General features: G+C 40.7%; 1 protein-coding gene across 1 annotated transcript in view; it reads right to left on the bottom strand.

The window, feature by feature from the left end:
• Positions 1–768: 768 nt before the first annotated feature.
• Positions 769–14,482, bottom strand: part of slc43a1b (solute carrier family 43 member 1b) — a 56,323-nt gene continuing 42,609 nt past the window's right edge. Inside the window, exons 12-15 of the mRNA XM_028812243.2 lie at positions 9,790–9,922; positions 7,715–7,788; positions 6,403–6,526; positions 769–4,762 (exon numbers count right to left, since the gene is read on the bottom strand). Of these exons, the coding sequence (XP_028668076.1) occupies positions 4,583–4,762; positions 6,403–6,526; positions 7,715–7,788; positions 9,790–9,922 (511 nt within the window). The 3' untranslated portion in view covers positions 769–4,582. The remainder of the gene's footprint in view (positions 4,763–6,402; positions 6,527–7,714; positions 7,789–9,789; positions 9,923–14,482) is intronic.

The following is a 14,482-nucleotide window of genomic DNA, read 5'->3' as shown; positions in this document are numbered from 1 at the left end:
TAACATAACAAAATGTGGAAAAAGTAATGCACTGTGAATACTTTCCGGATGCACTGTATATATTGTTATATATATTCATGGCATTTGTAGTCTGAATCACAATCTGATTGTATGGGTGGTTACCTACCAGGTAACGCTTGTGGTTGGTCAGATTATATATATATATATGTGTGTGTGTGTAATTATTCAATATAATATGAGTTTCACTTTTTGAATTGAATTATTGAAATAAATTAACTTTTCGATGATATTCTAATTTATTGAGATGCACCTGTAATTAGCCTGGGAGTCCAACTAGAAATGGAAGCTGGGCCTGCAGCCACAGGGCGTCCCCGGGACCGAGATTGGGGATCCCCGGATTATTAGATTTGATTAGATGCACTTTATTTATTAATCCAAAGGGGAAATTCAGTTGCGTACAGAAGCAGAAACATAAAAAGAAAACAAGGATTCAGAGTCATAGGGCAGATAGTACAGCTCATCAATCAATTGACAAATAAATAAACCTAATGAGTACATCGGGTGGAAGCATTAAATTGACTGATTGCAAGTGGGCAGAAAAGACCCCCAGAGCTGCTGCTTAGCACTCCGTGCTAGCTGAATATGCTCCGAGAGAGCGGTCCCTGGAGGCAATTTTTCCAAGTAGACCTAATTCTCTGCACAATTATTATTATTTTTAATTAAAATTGGTTTCAATTTTTTTTTAACTTAACCCTTTTTCCAAATATGGCAAGCAAAGGAAGACACAGTTTACACAACACTTTCTCTTAATAATTTATTTTAATGACATTTCAGAGCCTACTGTACATTTCTTTAGACTAAGTACACAAAGTAAAAGAGGCCTACCAGTCTGCACACCGACACTTAACCACACGGTTATTTCATGGCTTTAAATCCCCACCACAGTGCTATCTAAATAAATACAAATAAGCGCTCATTGTGAAAAACATTCTTGCAAGTAAATTGTTCTGTTCAAGTCATTTTTTTTTTGTTTTGGCACAGGAAGTTTAAGGCACCTTGTGTACAATACTTCTTATTAAAAACAAACCCAACGATTAATCAGAACAACACACACACACACATATATAATATACTGATAGCCAAAAAATGGCACGGCTCTCGTCTTTTTAATGTTCAAGGTTATTAAATAGAAATGCACCAGTGACTTTGATCCCCAGATGTGCTGACCCTGTAACCCCAAGACAGTCCACTTTGGTGGCAGGAGTGCCCATAAAAGTTCCTCGCACTCCCGTGGTCTCCCCATTTATGGAATGTCCATTGCGTGGCTCAGGATGCAAAGTACCGAAGGCTGAGGCGGGGCAGGGGGCTTACATAATGCATGAGGGGTGATTTCTATTGTTTCATTGTTGCTCCACAGAGCAGCAAGGCAGTCTGCAAATATTACATTGGAGGGTCACCCGTTTTGACACACAAAATCATTAACGTTTATCAGGGATTGCATTGATACTCCCAATTTATTGTTTTAGTTTTGTTTGTTTGTTTTTACATTCTTCTTAATGTGACCTAAAATGTAATGTCAACTTCGCCATTAATGGCAGACAAAATTTGTCTATATTTTGTAACACCAAATACTGGCAATATGAACTGCCGCCTTGTATGATATTACCACACGACTGGAAAGGAAACATAAAGGCAAACAAAAATGTCTTTCATCGAAAGAATAGGAATTCTACAACTCTGATTGAAAAACTGGAATTGCAATTTAACACGACAAGCTGGCTGCACTTTGGTATAAACTGTGAATCACTGCCCGTAAAAATGACACCAAAGTGAAAGTTGGATCACCGCCCAATGCCGTGACGCGTCTGCCAGCAGTTTTTAAATTCTGGATCGAATTAAATACAAAATGGAAATTTAAAAAGTTGTTCTTTAACCAGTTTCTATACAAATGACAGTCACTTAGAAGTTCACATTTTCCGTGATAAAAGTACAAAATTTGTGTACAGCTATAATATCAAGCCAACTCCACTTCGTTTGGAAAATTTCCCTGTTCCTCCAGGGATTTACATTAATGCAAAACCTTCAACTTTTTATTCAAGCAGTTCAGTTTCAATATGACATGTGACGGCTAATAAATCATCGTCTTGTGCGACTTAGCAAGCGGTCTGGCTTCTAACTAGAAATCAAGTGCTTTGAATCAACTAATTCTTACCTAATATCCATTTCTGAATCTTTATAATGTAGCAACATTTAATGTTCACTCTGTATAAATAATTGAAAAAGTTATTTAAGAAAATAGTTTGCAACAGAATTACTAGAAAATAAAAACAAAAGCCTGTGAAATGCCAGACGATGTTTGCTTCTGCTACATTTGTTAGTTTGGTGTACCTTGGTGAGTTTTAATAAATGAAATCAGTCGGACCCATCATTACGTAACAAATAGAAGAAGGGAGAAGCACCTCATCAGAATTCAAATAACACCCGTGTAGTTGGAAACAAAATGATCAGCTTAACATGACTTGTAACCCTGAGCTGTCTCTTTGGCATTTCATAATGGGACAGAAAACTGTAGTGTAGTTTTAGTGTGCACAGTGTGTAAAATGGAAGTGGATGACAAGATGGCACAGGGATTGGCACTGCTGCCTTACAGATTCAACACCCTGGCTTAATAATTTCTCTCTTGAGCTTCTTAATTTCCCTTTGGGAGGACATAAAGCTCTATCTATGTATCTATCTATCTATCCATCTATCTATCATATAGCACCTTTCATATCTATCTATCTATCTATCATATAGCACCTTTCACATCTATCTATCTATCATATAGCGCCTTTCACATCTATCTATCTATCTATCTATCTATCTATCTATCTATCTATCTATCTATCTATCTATCTATCTATCTATCTATCTATCTGCCTGTCTGCCTGTCTGCTTGTCTGTCCAGTGTATTTTAGTATCTTTCTTCCTAAATTATATAGAATCAAAGTATTGAAAATGTACCTGAGTATTAGTAAAAGCCATGTGCATCAATGTACTGTATATGTGTTCACCTAAGAATACACACAAAAATTTGACTGTGCAGTACTGTATACCTTATTTGGGGTGAGGGCAGGGTATTGTGTACAAACTTTAGAGGCACTTGACTTTTAAATGTTCCTCCTGTATCCCAGTAAGGCCCTAGTGAATTTCCCATTGGGATTAATAAAGTATCTATCTATCTATCTATCTATCTATCTATCTATCTATCTATCTATCTATCTATCTATCTATCTATCTATCTAGTCATATCTGCGATGTGTTTGCTTGTGTTTGTATCAAGTAATGCGTGTTGAGCTATCCTACATCTCACTGTCGTCATGTTGTGAAGTGTGCTATAAGTTGTATGTATTGTGTGCACGAGTGAGTGAGTGTGTGTGTTAGCTAAATTAATTAAGCCCCTGCTTTTTAGACTTGACAAGGCTCAGATTACAGTTACAGATTCAATTGTAATTCCTCCCTCAGGACAATTGCAGTAGATCTTTGGGTTGAATTTGTTACACAACTTCTTGTATAATCCCATATTTATCAGGTCATTGGTTCTTGAAATTGCTAATCTTATCTATATAACCTATATAAAGTGTAATTATATATAAATATATATATAGATATACATATATATATATATATAAGTACATATAGTACTTACACAGTATGTAGTACATACACTATATGTATATATACAATATATATACTACTTGGATAAATAAGTAAAGGTTTCTTCCACACATAATAAATAAAACAAAAATTACAAATAAAATACTTAGGCTGTTGACCCCTCATCTTATGCCAGCCCTTCCTGACTCCTATATACATTATATGTATATTTAATATATACATATAGACACAGATCCCATATATATACATTTCCTATTAACATTTAAGCAAGCATCCAAAACTGAATAAGGAAAGAGAAAAATCCTTTGGCACATGTGGCAAGCTGAAAATATACACAGAAGTGCCTGCCGTACACGGGACACATAGTGACAAACTGGCGTGACATGATGGCCCTTTGGAATGACTGGCTGTAGGAATGGCGAGCCAGTTTTTTCCTTCCACCTGACATGTCTCCAGTTTGACCGACTCCACCTATCGGCTCTTGGCTATGTGGTCTTCGGCGGGTGGGGGGGGTCTGTCTTTGGTTTAGAGAAGATCCTGACAGGTTTGTGTTCTTTTTTCCATAAATGTTCTCAGATCTTTTTTGTGTTTTTGTTTTTTTTTTTTGCTCAAGGTAAAACACACACACACGCACACACTTAATAAAGTAGCTGCTAAAGGTTTTCTCCATTGCATCTCCTGTCCGTAATTTTGCTCCAACTGGCTGTAGCTGGTAACTTTAAACTCTGTTGCTTTCAAGCTGTCGCAGTTACAGGTGCAAGTGAGCCTTCGTCCCTCCATTCGGCTTCTTTTTAGAGGTTGAAACAAAACTCTGGACTGGCGGCAGGCGTAATGAAGCGGGGATGACAAAATCTTTGGAGAGTTACGGGCAGTTAGCCAACAAAGACAGAGTGACCTTACCAGCTGCTGGCCCTGTTTCAGCCCAGTGTCCCAGCACCACCTCAGCTTGTCCCGCCAGCCCTGACTAAGCCTCACTGGTGGCCAGCTGACCATTGCTGTGTTGCTTCAGGCTGGCGTCTTCAGACTGAACTGCTGCTTCTTTCTCTTTCTCTTTCAGCTCTTTCACCAGATTTCTGCGATGGTAGAACAAATACATTGGCAACAGGAAGCCCGTAAAAGAGAATATCAGCAGTCCCAGATTCACCTAATTAAAAGAAAAAAAAGATTACTTTACATATTAAAGTATCTTACTGGTCTTTGTTCTGCACTCATATATAAACTGCTCAAAAAAATGAAAGGAAGACTTTTTAAAGAGAGTATAGCATCAAGTCAATGAAACCTGTGGGCTATTGATCTGGTCAGTTAAGTAGCAAAGGGGGTTTTGCTTTGGTGCAGTAGAGGGGCAACAATGAGACGACCCCCAAAACAGAAATGAAAGATTTAACAGGTGGAGGGAGGCCACTGACATTTTTCCCCCCTCATGTTTTTTCACTCGTTTTACATTTGGCTATGGTCAGTGTCACTACTGGTAGCCTGAGGCCATACCTGGACCCTACAGAGCTGGCACAGGCAGTCCAACTTCTCCAGGATGGCACATCAATACGTGCCTGACATTGCCAGAAGGTTTGCTGTGTCTCCCAGCACAGTCTCAAGGGCATGGAGGAGATTCCAGGAGACAGGCAGGCAGTTACTCAAGGAGAGCAGGACAGGGCCCCTCGTTGAAGGTCCTTATCCCATCAGCAGGACCCACCGGTATCTGCTCCTCTGGGCAAGGAGGAACAGGATGAGCACTGCCAGGGCCTACAAAATTACAAAATAACCTCCAGCAGGCAGGCCACTGGTGTGAATGTCTTTGACCAAATAATCAGAAACAGACTTCATGAGGGTGGCCTGAGGGCCTGACGTCCTCTAGTGGGCACCATGGAGCTCGATTGGCATTTGCCATAGAATACCAGAATTAGCAGGACCACCACTGGCACCCTGTGCTTTTCACAGATGAGAGCAGGTTCACCCTGAGCACATGTGACAGATGTGAAAGGGTCTGGAGAAGCTGTGGAGAACATTATGCCGCCTGTGACATCGTTCAGCATGACCCGTTTGGTGGTGAGTCAGTGGTGGTCTGGGGAGGCATATCAATGGAGCTCTACAGGCTAGACAATCGCACCTTGACTGCCATTAGGTATCGAGATGAAATCCTTGGACCCATTGTCAGACCCTATGCTGGTGCAGTGGCTCCTGGGTTCCTCCTGGTGCACGACAATGCCCAGCCTCATGTTGCGAGAGGATATAGGCAGTTCCTGGAGGATGAAGGAATTGATATCATTGATTGGCCCCCACACTCACTCGCCTGACCGCAATCCAATAGAACACCTCTGGGTGTGACATTATGTTTCAGTCCATCCGACACCACCAGGTTGCACCACAGCCTGTACAGGAGCTCAGTGATGCCCTGGTCCAGATCTGGGATGGGATCCCCCAGGACACCATCCGTTGTCTTATTAGGACATTGTCAGGCATGCTTATAAGCACATGGGGGCCATACAAACTACTGAGTATGATTTGGAATTGCTGCAATGAAATTTCAGGCCAAATGGACTCGCCTGCCTGCCTGCCGCATCATGTCTTTGAATTCAGCCCTCTCTCTATAAATTGATCATTTTCATTTCCATCAAACGACGTGGCTGCCATCCTTTCGTTCCTAACACATTATCAGTCCATATCAGTAGAGATATTCAGCACGATTTTTTCCCATGTGTTTTCAAAGTGTTCCTTTAATTTTTTTGAGCGGTTTATATATAGCACAGCGTTCTCCGTACTCTTCCCTGCATTACGTGCTGTACTTACCCAAAAGGGGTTACCAAGCAGGGGTCCAACCATTGCCATGAATAACAGCTGCTGCAACAGGGCAAACACCGCACTGATCAGAGACTGGAGCCCAGTAAGGGTGCCAAAATGGTTAGATGGGTAGCTGCAAAATCAGAAATGAAGGCCGTCAGTCTTGTTAAACACAATAGTGTGCAAAAAGAGTAAAGAGCGTTAAATAAAGAAAAAGAAAAACACTTTCCACATGTCCATGACTTCTGTTCATTTCTATCACTCATCTATTTTCTGATATCAATTATAATGTAAGTTCTGGCCTTCACACTACAAAAAAAAACATAGCAGCACTTGCAGCTGAGAAGAGGAGAGCAACTAAGTGCATCCCAGGACTTAAGGACGTGTCCCACTGTGACAGACCCCAACAATTAAACCATCTTAGTCTGAGACTGTGTGGGGGAACCTCAAGCAGGCCTTCAACATCCTCAATGGCATTGATAAAGCAGAGCCAGGAGAATTATTTCAGCTTAAGGGTGAATCACATACGAGGGACGTTCAAAAAGTTTCTGCACTTTTATATTTTCGTTGGAAATGGTGAAGGCAGGAGGAGTAGTAATTTATCATGTCTGAGAGTTTCATGTGACTGGGGAAAATTGCAATGCAAATGGAGGCGACTGTTTAGAAAAGTGATGTAATTTGCTTTTGAAATTCTTAATAAATAGAGTTCAAAAAAGTGCGGAAACTTTTTGAACGTCCCTCGACTTGAAAACATCAGTGGAAGTGAAGGTGAAGAACATTTAGGACTGGAGCCAGGCAGACATGTGAGGCCTGCAGTTAGCAGTTGGGGGATTGACTAGATTAGGGTGCAGGTAGTCAGGGAAGGTTCAAGCCTGCCGGCGGAGTATTTTGGAGGCCTCACACCCTTTTTGCCATGCTTGAAATTTCAAATCATGATACCCAGAAGCCAGCTATTACAGAACGTCCAAAGATCAGGCAGATCTCACTTCTTTCACAACATATGAGACTCGTGCACCCCCAGGGAACCTTCAGATTTTGAGATTTGGAAAAGCTATCCGAATGTACACTACTGAGCTTTTTGACTGGAATTGTTTCTTCTGCTTTCATGTTAATTAAGCCTAAAATATTGGGTCCGCCCTATCTGCACTAGAAGATGTCAGTCATGGGATGACTGTGTGTGGATCGTTGAGGGTAATTACACTGTTTTGAGTTTAGTATGTTGATTGGTTGCACTCAGCTTCTTGCTCTGGTAGTATATGGTGACTTTTCAGTTATTTGAGTTCCCCCATGGTTTTATCATTTTTGATGCTTCTCTACTTACACAGCTGCATAGAGTCCTCCACAGCATGAATGGATGAATCCTCGCACCATGGTGTGAAGGATGAAGGAAATGATCTGTGAACATAACAGTATTATTAATAAATTGGAAATTAAGATGTAACCAGAGAATGCTTCCTCACATGGACAAAGAGTATTGTGAATATAGCGCAACTGTCCACTCACACAGTCAAAGTAGACACCCTTATTTAGGAAATCATTGAACATTAGAACAATCTGGACGAGAACAGGCCATTCAGCCCAACAAAGCCCACCACTCCTATCCACTTATTTCTTCTGAAAAACATCAAGTCGAGTTTTGAAAGTCCCTAAAGTCTTACTGTCTACCACACTACTTGGTCGCTTATTCCAAGTGTCTATCGTTCATTGTGTAAAGATAAACTTCCCTAATGTTTGTGTGAAATTTCTCCTTAACAAGCTTCCAACTGTGTCCCTGTGTTCTTGATGAACTCACTTTAAAGTCACAGTCTTGATCCACTGCACTAATTCCCTTCATAATTTTAAACATATCAATCAGTTCTCCTCTTAATATTCGTTTGCTTAAACTGTACAGGCTCAGCTCTTTTAATCTGTCCTCATAATTCATACCCTGTATCACTGGAATCAGCCTAGTCGCTCTTCTCTGGACCTTTTCTAGTGCTGTTATGTCCTTTTTGTAGCCTGGAGACCAAAACTCTGCACAGAACTCCACACGAGGCATCACCAGTGTGTTATAAAGCTTGAGCAGAACCTCCTGTGACTTGTACTCCACACATCAAGGCGCTATATAACCTGACATTCTGTTTGCCTTCTTAATGGCTTCTGAACACTGTCCGGAAGTCAATAGCTTAGAGTCCTCTATGACTCCTAAATCCTTCTCTTAAGGTGGACTCTCAATTTTCCGACCGTCCATTGTGTATTCTAACCTAACATTTTTACTTCCTAAATTGGATGAAATACAAGTGAACTATTAGCCAACCAAAACAGATGGATTTATAGAATGCTTGCTTTCTATTTAGCACAATCTTAAGTCTCGTGTCATCATGTGGGGTTCTTTTTTGGTACTTTTTGATTCTTCCTGTGTCATTTTGGTAGAACATTCATTTCTTTTATATGCTTTTTCCTGTTCACGGTGCCAAAGGTAGCATATGAATTCTTGTAGAAACAGATTTTGCATCCTAATTTACATTTTTGAGTGTTAAAGGATGCCTGGCGGACTTCAGGAGACACAGAAGGGTTTTCACTGTGGTCATCAGTTAATCAGGATATTCATTCATTTTCCCAATTCTGTAACTCCATTAGAAGGTTGATTGAAGCATGGCAGATCAGGCACATAACATGAAACAAAACCTGAGTGAGACCCCAGTCGAGGCACATTCATTCACATATCCACAGCCAACTAACCTAAGATGTCTAACCTAAACCTAACATTAACCTAAGATGGAGGGTTTGGGTCTTGTCTTGCAACCTCAGCCCTCAAACGAACCTGAATTGGGTTAGCTGGTACAGAAATTGGGTGGGCAGAATTCACTTAACTGTTGACACCCTTTGCCCCACCTCTTGATGCTGATTGGTCAGTTCAATACATTTAATGCTGAATTGAAACGTAACGCACCCTCCTGCTCCTAATTGAAATGTTTTTGCCTTTAGTTACGACACGCAATCTTTGGACAGGAATGAAAAAACGCACTATGCACTTGTATTATATTTTAAACTGACAGGAAAATTGCGTCAATTGTTTGTTGATATGTTTTTAATTATGACACAAGAAAACCATGCCAAAGTTAAATGTACTGCATGCGTATACATCCCAATCTAGTTAACGTGTTGGATTGCATTTAATTTTGGCATGAATAATCTTCCATAGCAAACTGGTGAAGTGAAATGAGTGAATTGGCCTAACAGTTCATGGAAAGTGCAGCAGAAAGTGCAAAATCAGTTTAGCCTTGAAGTAATGAACAAATGTTATCCAGAAAGATACAAAAAAGGAAAGTCTTCACTGCTGATTGGATTAGTAAACTGCTAACTGCTAATTGACACGTTACATATCTCACCCAGGGTAACCATCAAATCTCTCACCTGCACATGTAAGTTGTTAATCAGACAGGCAATGCCAAAGCCCACCAACAGCAAGTTGGTGAAGGTAAATGCCCGCATGGCATTAGTCAACTTCTGAATCTTACGATATCGACGAGGCTTAGGACTGCTTGACCTGTAAAGCAGAAGCAGTTCAGTTCACTGAGCCAGATGTTAAAGCAAACAACTCTGAAAAGAAATGATTAAGCAAGAGCCCTGTGGTCAACATTAGCTAGCGGATAACCCAAATTAGAAGCCACCATGTTGCAAAGACAAAGCCTATATTCTTCCATCAGTCTCATTCTGAGCCACTGCTAACATGCATATCTTTGAAGTGTGAGAGGAAAAACCCCACAGACTTAATGAGAATGGACAGACTCAACAGGACCACGTGGGGTTTTGAACGCAGCACTGCAAATCTGTGCAACAACAGTGCTAAGCACTCCACCACCTGTGAAAACAAATTGCATTGGGTAACTCCTGGACAAATCCGAAAAAAAAAAGCATGAACTTGGAATACTTGACCGTTAAGTTAATTTTCATTTCCATTTAAAGGTCTTTCACTAACTTTGAGAAACGTTGGCAACCATCCATCCATTCACCAAATTAGCTCAGTTTTAGGGAGGGTGTGGGGAATTCACTAAAATCTAAAAAATGGCAGAAACAAACCCTAGAGGTGACTGTGGCCCTTGTGTTAAGCTCCTCGTGGTGCCACCAGGGTCTCCTATGTCTACATACATACATAGTTACAGAACCCTTTGCAGTCTTTCAAGCCATTTCTGCTCCGTAACAGGACATTAGGCTCCACTTGCACTTTAAGGGATTGCTACGCTACCACCTAGTGGTTTAGAGGATCTCTCCAAACGTGGACCAAAGATGCAAATAATATTCCCAAAGACTAGAAAAAGGCAAAATTCACTTAAAAAAGTAAACTTCCACTAACAAGCACTGGCCACTTTATTAGGTACACCTGTTCAACAGCTTGTTAATGCAAATATCTAATCAGCCAATCACGTGACTGCAACTCATTGCATTTCGGCCTGTAGACATTGTCAAAACGACCTGCTGAAGTTCAAACCGAGCACCAGAGTGGGAAAGAAAGGGGACTGAAGTGACTTTGAATGTGGCTGTTAGTACCAGACGGGCTGGTGTGAATATTTCAGAAGTTGCTGATCTACTGGGATTTTCACGCACAACCATCTCTAGGGTTTACAGCAGAGGTCTTCAACTCCAGTCCTGGGGCCTCATGTATAAACGGTACGTACGCACAGAAATGTTGCGTACGAACGTTTCCACGCTCAAATTGCGATGTATAAAACGTAAACTTGGCGTAAAGCCACGCACATTTCCACAGTACCTCATACCCTGGCATACGCAATTTCTCCGCTCGGTTTTGCAGACTGGCGGCACCCAGTGTCAAAGAGAATTATCAGTATACAGCATGAAGCAGACACTGCCTCAGCCACCGCAAAACGCTTCAGAGACTTCCCTGTACGGACTTCGCGGTTTAGAAAAAGTTTCATCCCAAGAACTCTAAACGCACTCAATCAGTCTATCAAGTGCTCCTTGTAGAACTGTTTGTACTTATAAGTACAATTACCTCACTGGAAACTTGCACTACAGTTATAATATTGCACAACCTGCGCCACTTTATAAAGCACGTATTTACATATGATGACAATATCATTTTTAAGATGAAATGCAGCAAAATATGTTGATTATATTATACAGATAAAACTTTAACTTCATTTAAATAATCTGTATTGTTAATAATTAAACATGTGAAGAAACGGTGCCTCAGCGCTATCTAGTTCAGGGATTGTTCCTGCATTGCGTTGTGTTCTTGCTGGTGCTGACACGACACTGGAAGGATAGACGGATAGAATAATTAAACATGTACTATGAAGATATTTCAATATTCCTTAAAAGTTTTGAAGAATCGGCGTTCTAAACTTACAAATGGCTTAACGTCTATTACAGAGCTGATTGTGTGGCGATTAGGTATTTGGAGAAAGAAAAGTAAGGACAGGAATTGGAGGTTAGTAAGTTTGAAGGAGACAGTACTGCTGTGATAAATTATTTCATCGAAGGTCACGCATGGCGCAGCAAGCCTCTTACGTGAGACATGAACAAGCACTGCGCCACCGTGTTCCCATGTTTAATAACATGCTTTCATTCCTATCATCATGAAAAAGATATCACGTATACATCTCAGTATTTTAATTATTCAGAGAGCCGTAATATCATGAATGTAATGGATTATGTGTCTGGAGAAAGAGAAAGCCCGTTTAAGAAGCAGGTAGTGATTCACACACAGAGCACATAGAAGATCAAATACAGAACAAAGCATTTCATGTGCTACTTTAGTTACAATGGGATTTGAGAAACTAGTAAACTAAACGATTTTAAGATGAAGTTTATGATGTTCTACTTTAATGGCAAAATTAACTACGTGATTAAAGTGGAAATTTTGAGATTAAAGTTGACATTTCGTGCTTTTTTCCCACTGTGTGCCTATTTTTTTTGTCTGTACCCTAATAAGCTTTCATATGACACTCAGACGGTGGGCTACGACTCGCCTTTTCACAGCAACTTTGATATGTGATTTCTTTTTTATTTCGGGCACTGTGCGACTTTGTGAACTTGAGCTTTCGAGTTTCTCCGACACTCTGTCACTCGATCAACTTTCTTTTGTTGATTATACCACTGTTTAAACCAACAAATAGTACGTTTTTCCTTTGCCTCCACTTGGTATTCGCTGAAATTCTTATATTTTCCCCCGTGCTTTTCCCATTGTCTTTTCACAGAAGGCTATTTATATCGATTTGCATATTCAAAGAGGCATAATTCTGGGAGGAGTTGGGGCGGGGCGGGACAGAAGGCGCGTGCGTTACTTTTCATGCTGATCGGGATTTATGTAGCGGAAGAACGTGGAAGTTTGCGTTCGTACAGATTCCTACATCTGGATTTTTCTGTGCATACGCACATTTCCGCTTTTGTGCTTACGCCATGTTATAGTGTGAGTTCTACGCATGGCGTTATACATGAGGTCCCTGGAGAGCTACTGTGGCTGCAAGTTGTCATTCTAAGTCTTGTCTTAATTAGTGACCAGTTTATGCTGCTAATTAACTATTTCCCTTTATTTTAATGGTCTTTTCTTGAGACTCTGACTACTGAATTGATTTTTTTATCCTTAAATGGCACCTAAACATAAATTTGATGTGAAGTGAGCTAACAGATGACCAACTAAGTTAGGGCCTCAAACACCAGCCAACTTCACTTCATTCAATTTCTTAATCTGAAGCCAATTCCGGTTGCTAATTAAAGCCGTTATTTAATTCCATGGTGCTTATTCTGCTGTGGCAGACATTTCCAAACTGTTGATTTTCTTTTTTAAGAGTGCTGGCTGTTAAAATGTTTTGTGGACCTGAGCAGATCAACATTACTGAGGCCTTCACCTTTCTTTATTTTCAGTTATTGTGTGATGGACACAAGTTGTTGTTTATGTGTTGGTTCTTTTTGTGTCTTCATATTGTTTGGTTGCTAATTAAGGAAAAAAAGAAATAATTAAGGGGCCTGAGTCTTAAGTTGTGCATCAATTAAAATGAAGGCAAAGAGTTAATTAGCAGCAAACTCTGGTCACTAATTAAGAAAAGGGTTAAAATGAAAACCTGCAGCCACAGTAGCTCTCCAGGACTGGAGTTGGAGACCCCTGGTTTGCAGAGAATGGTCTGAAAAAGGGAAAATATCCAGTGAGCAGCAGTTCTCTGGGTGACAATGCCTTGTTGATGCCAGAGGTCAGAGGAGAATGGACAGACTGGTTTGAGCTGATAGAAAGGCAGCAGTAACTCAAATAAGCACTCGTTACAACCGAGGTACGCAGAAGAGCATCTCTGAACACACAACACGTTGAACCGTGAAGCAGGTGGGCTACAGCAGCAGGAGACCCCACCAGGTGCCACTCTTGTCGGCTAAGAACAGGCAATGAGGCTACAATTCCCACAGGCTCACCAAAACTGGACAATAGAAGAGTGGAAAATTTGAATGGCAGGGTCAGAATTTGGCATCCACAATATGAAAGCATGGATCCTTCCTGCCTTGTATCAACAGTTCAGGCTGGTTTTGATGGTGTAATGGTTTGAGGGATATTTTCTTGGAACACTTTGGGCCCCTTAGTACCAACTGAGCATCTTTAAAATGTCTCAGCCTACCTGAGTTTTGTTGCTGACCATGTCCATCCCTTTATCACCACAGGGTACCCATCACCTAATGGCTACTTCCAGCGCCAAGTCACAAAGCTCAGATCATCTCAAACTGGTTTCTTGAACATAACAATGAATTCACTGCACTCAAATGGCCGTCACAGTCACCAGATCTCAATTCAGTAGAGAGATTTTCGGATGTGGTGGAATGGTAGAATCGAATCATGGATGTAAAGCCAACAAATCTGCACATCTGTGTGATGCTATCCTATCATGTCAGTATGGACCAAAATCCATGAGGAATGTTCCCAGCACCTTGTTGAATCTATGCCATGAAGGATTACGTCAGTCCTGAAAGCAAAAGGGGGTCCAACCGGGTACGAGCAAGGTGTACCTAATAAAGTGGCCGGTGAGTGTACATGCTAGGCGTTGATCACAGTACAAAACCCAAGATCTTCACCATTTTCTCACAATACCCCCTAACCAGTGAAAGA

Source organism: Erpetoichthys calabaricus, chromosome 10 (genome assembly GCF_900747795.2).
Source record: "Erpetoichthys calabaricus chromosome 10, fErpCal1.3, whole genome shotgun sequence".
Taxonomy (NCBI): domain Eukaryota; kingdom Metazoa; phylum Chordata; class Cladistia; order Polypteriformes; family Polypteridae; genus Erpetoichthys; species Erpetoichthys calabaricus.
This window is presented reverse-complemented; position numbering and strand designations above follow the sequence as displayed.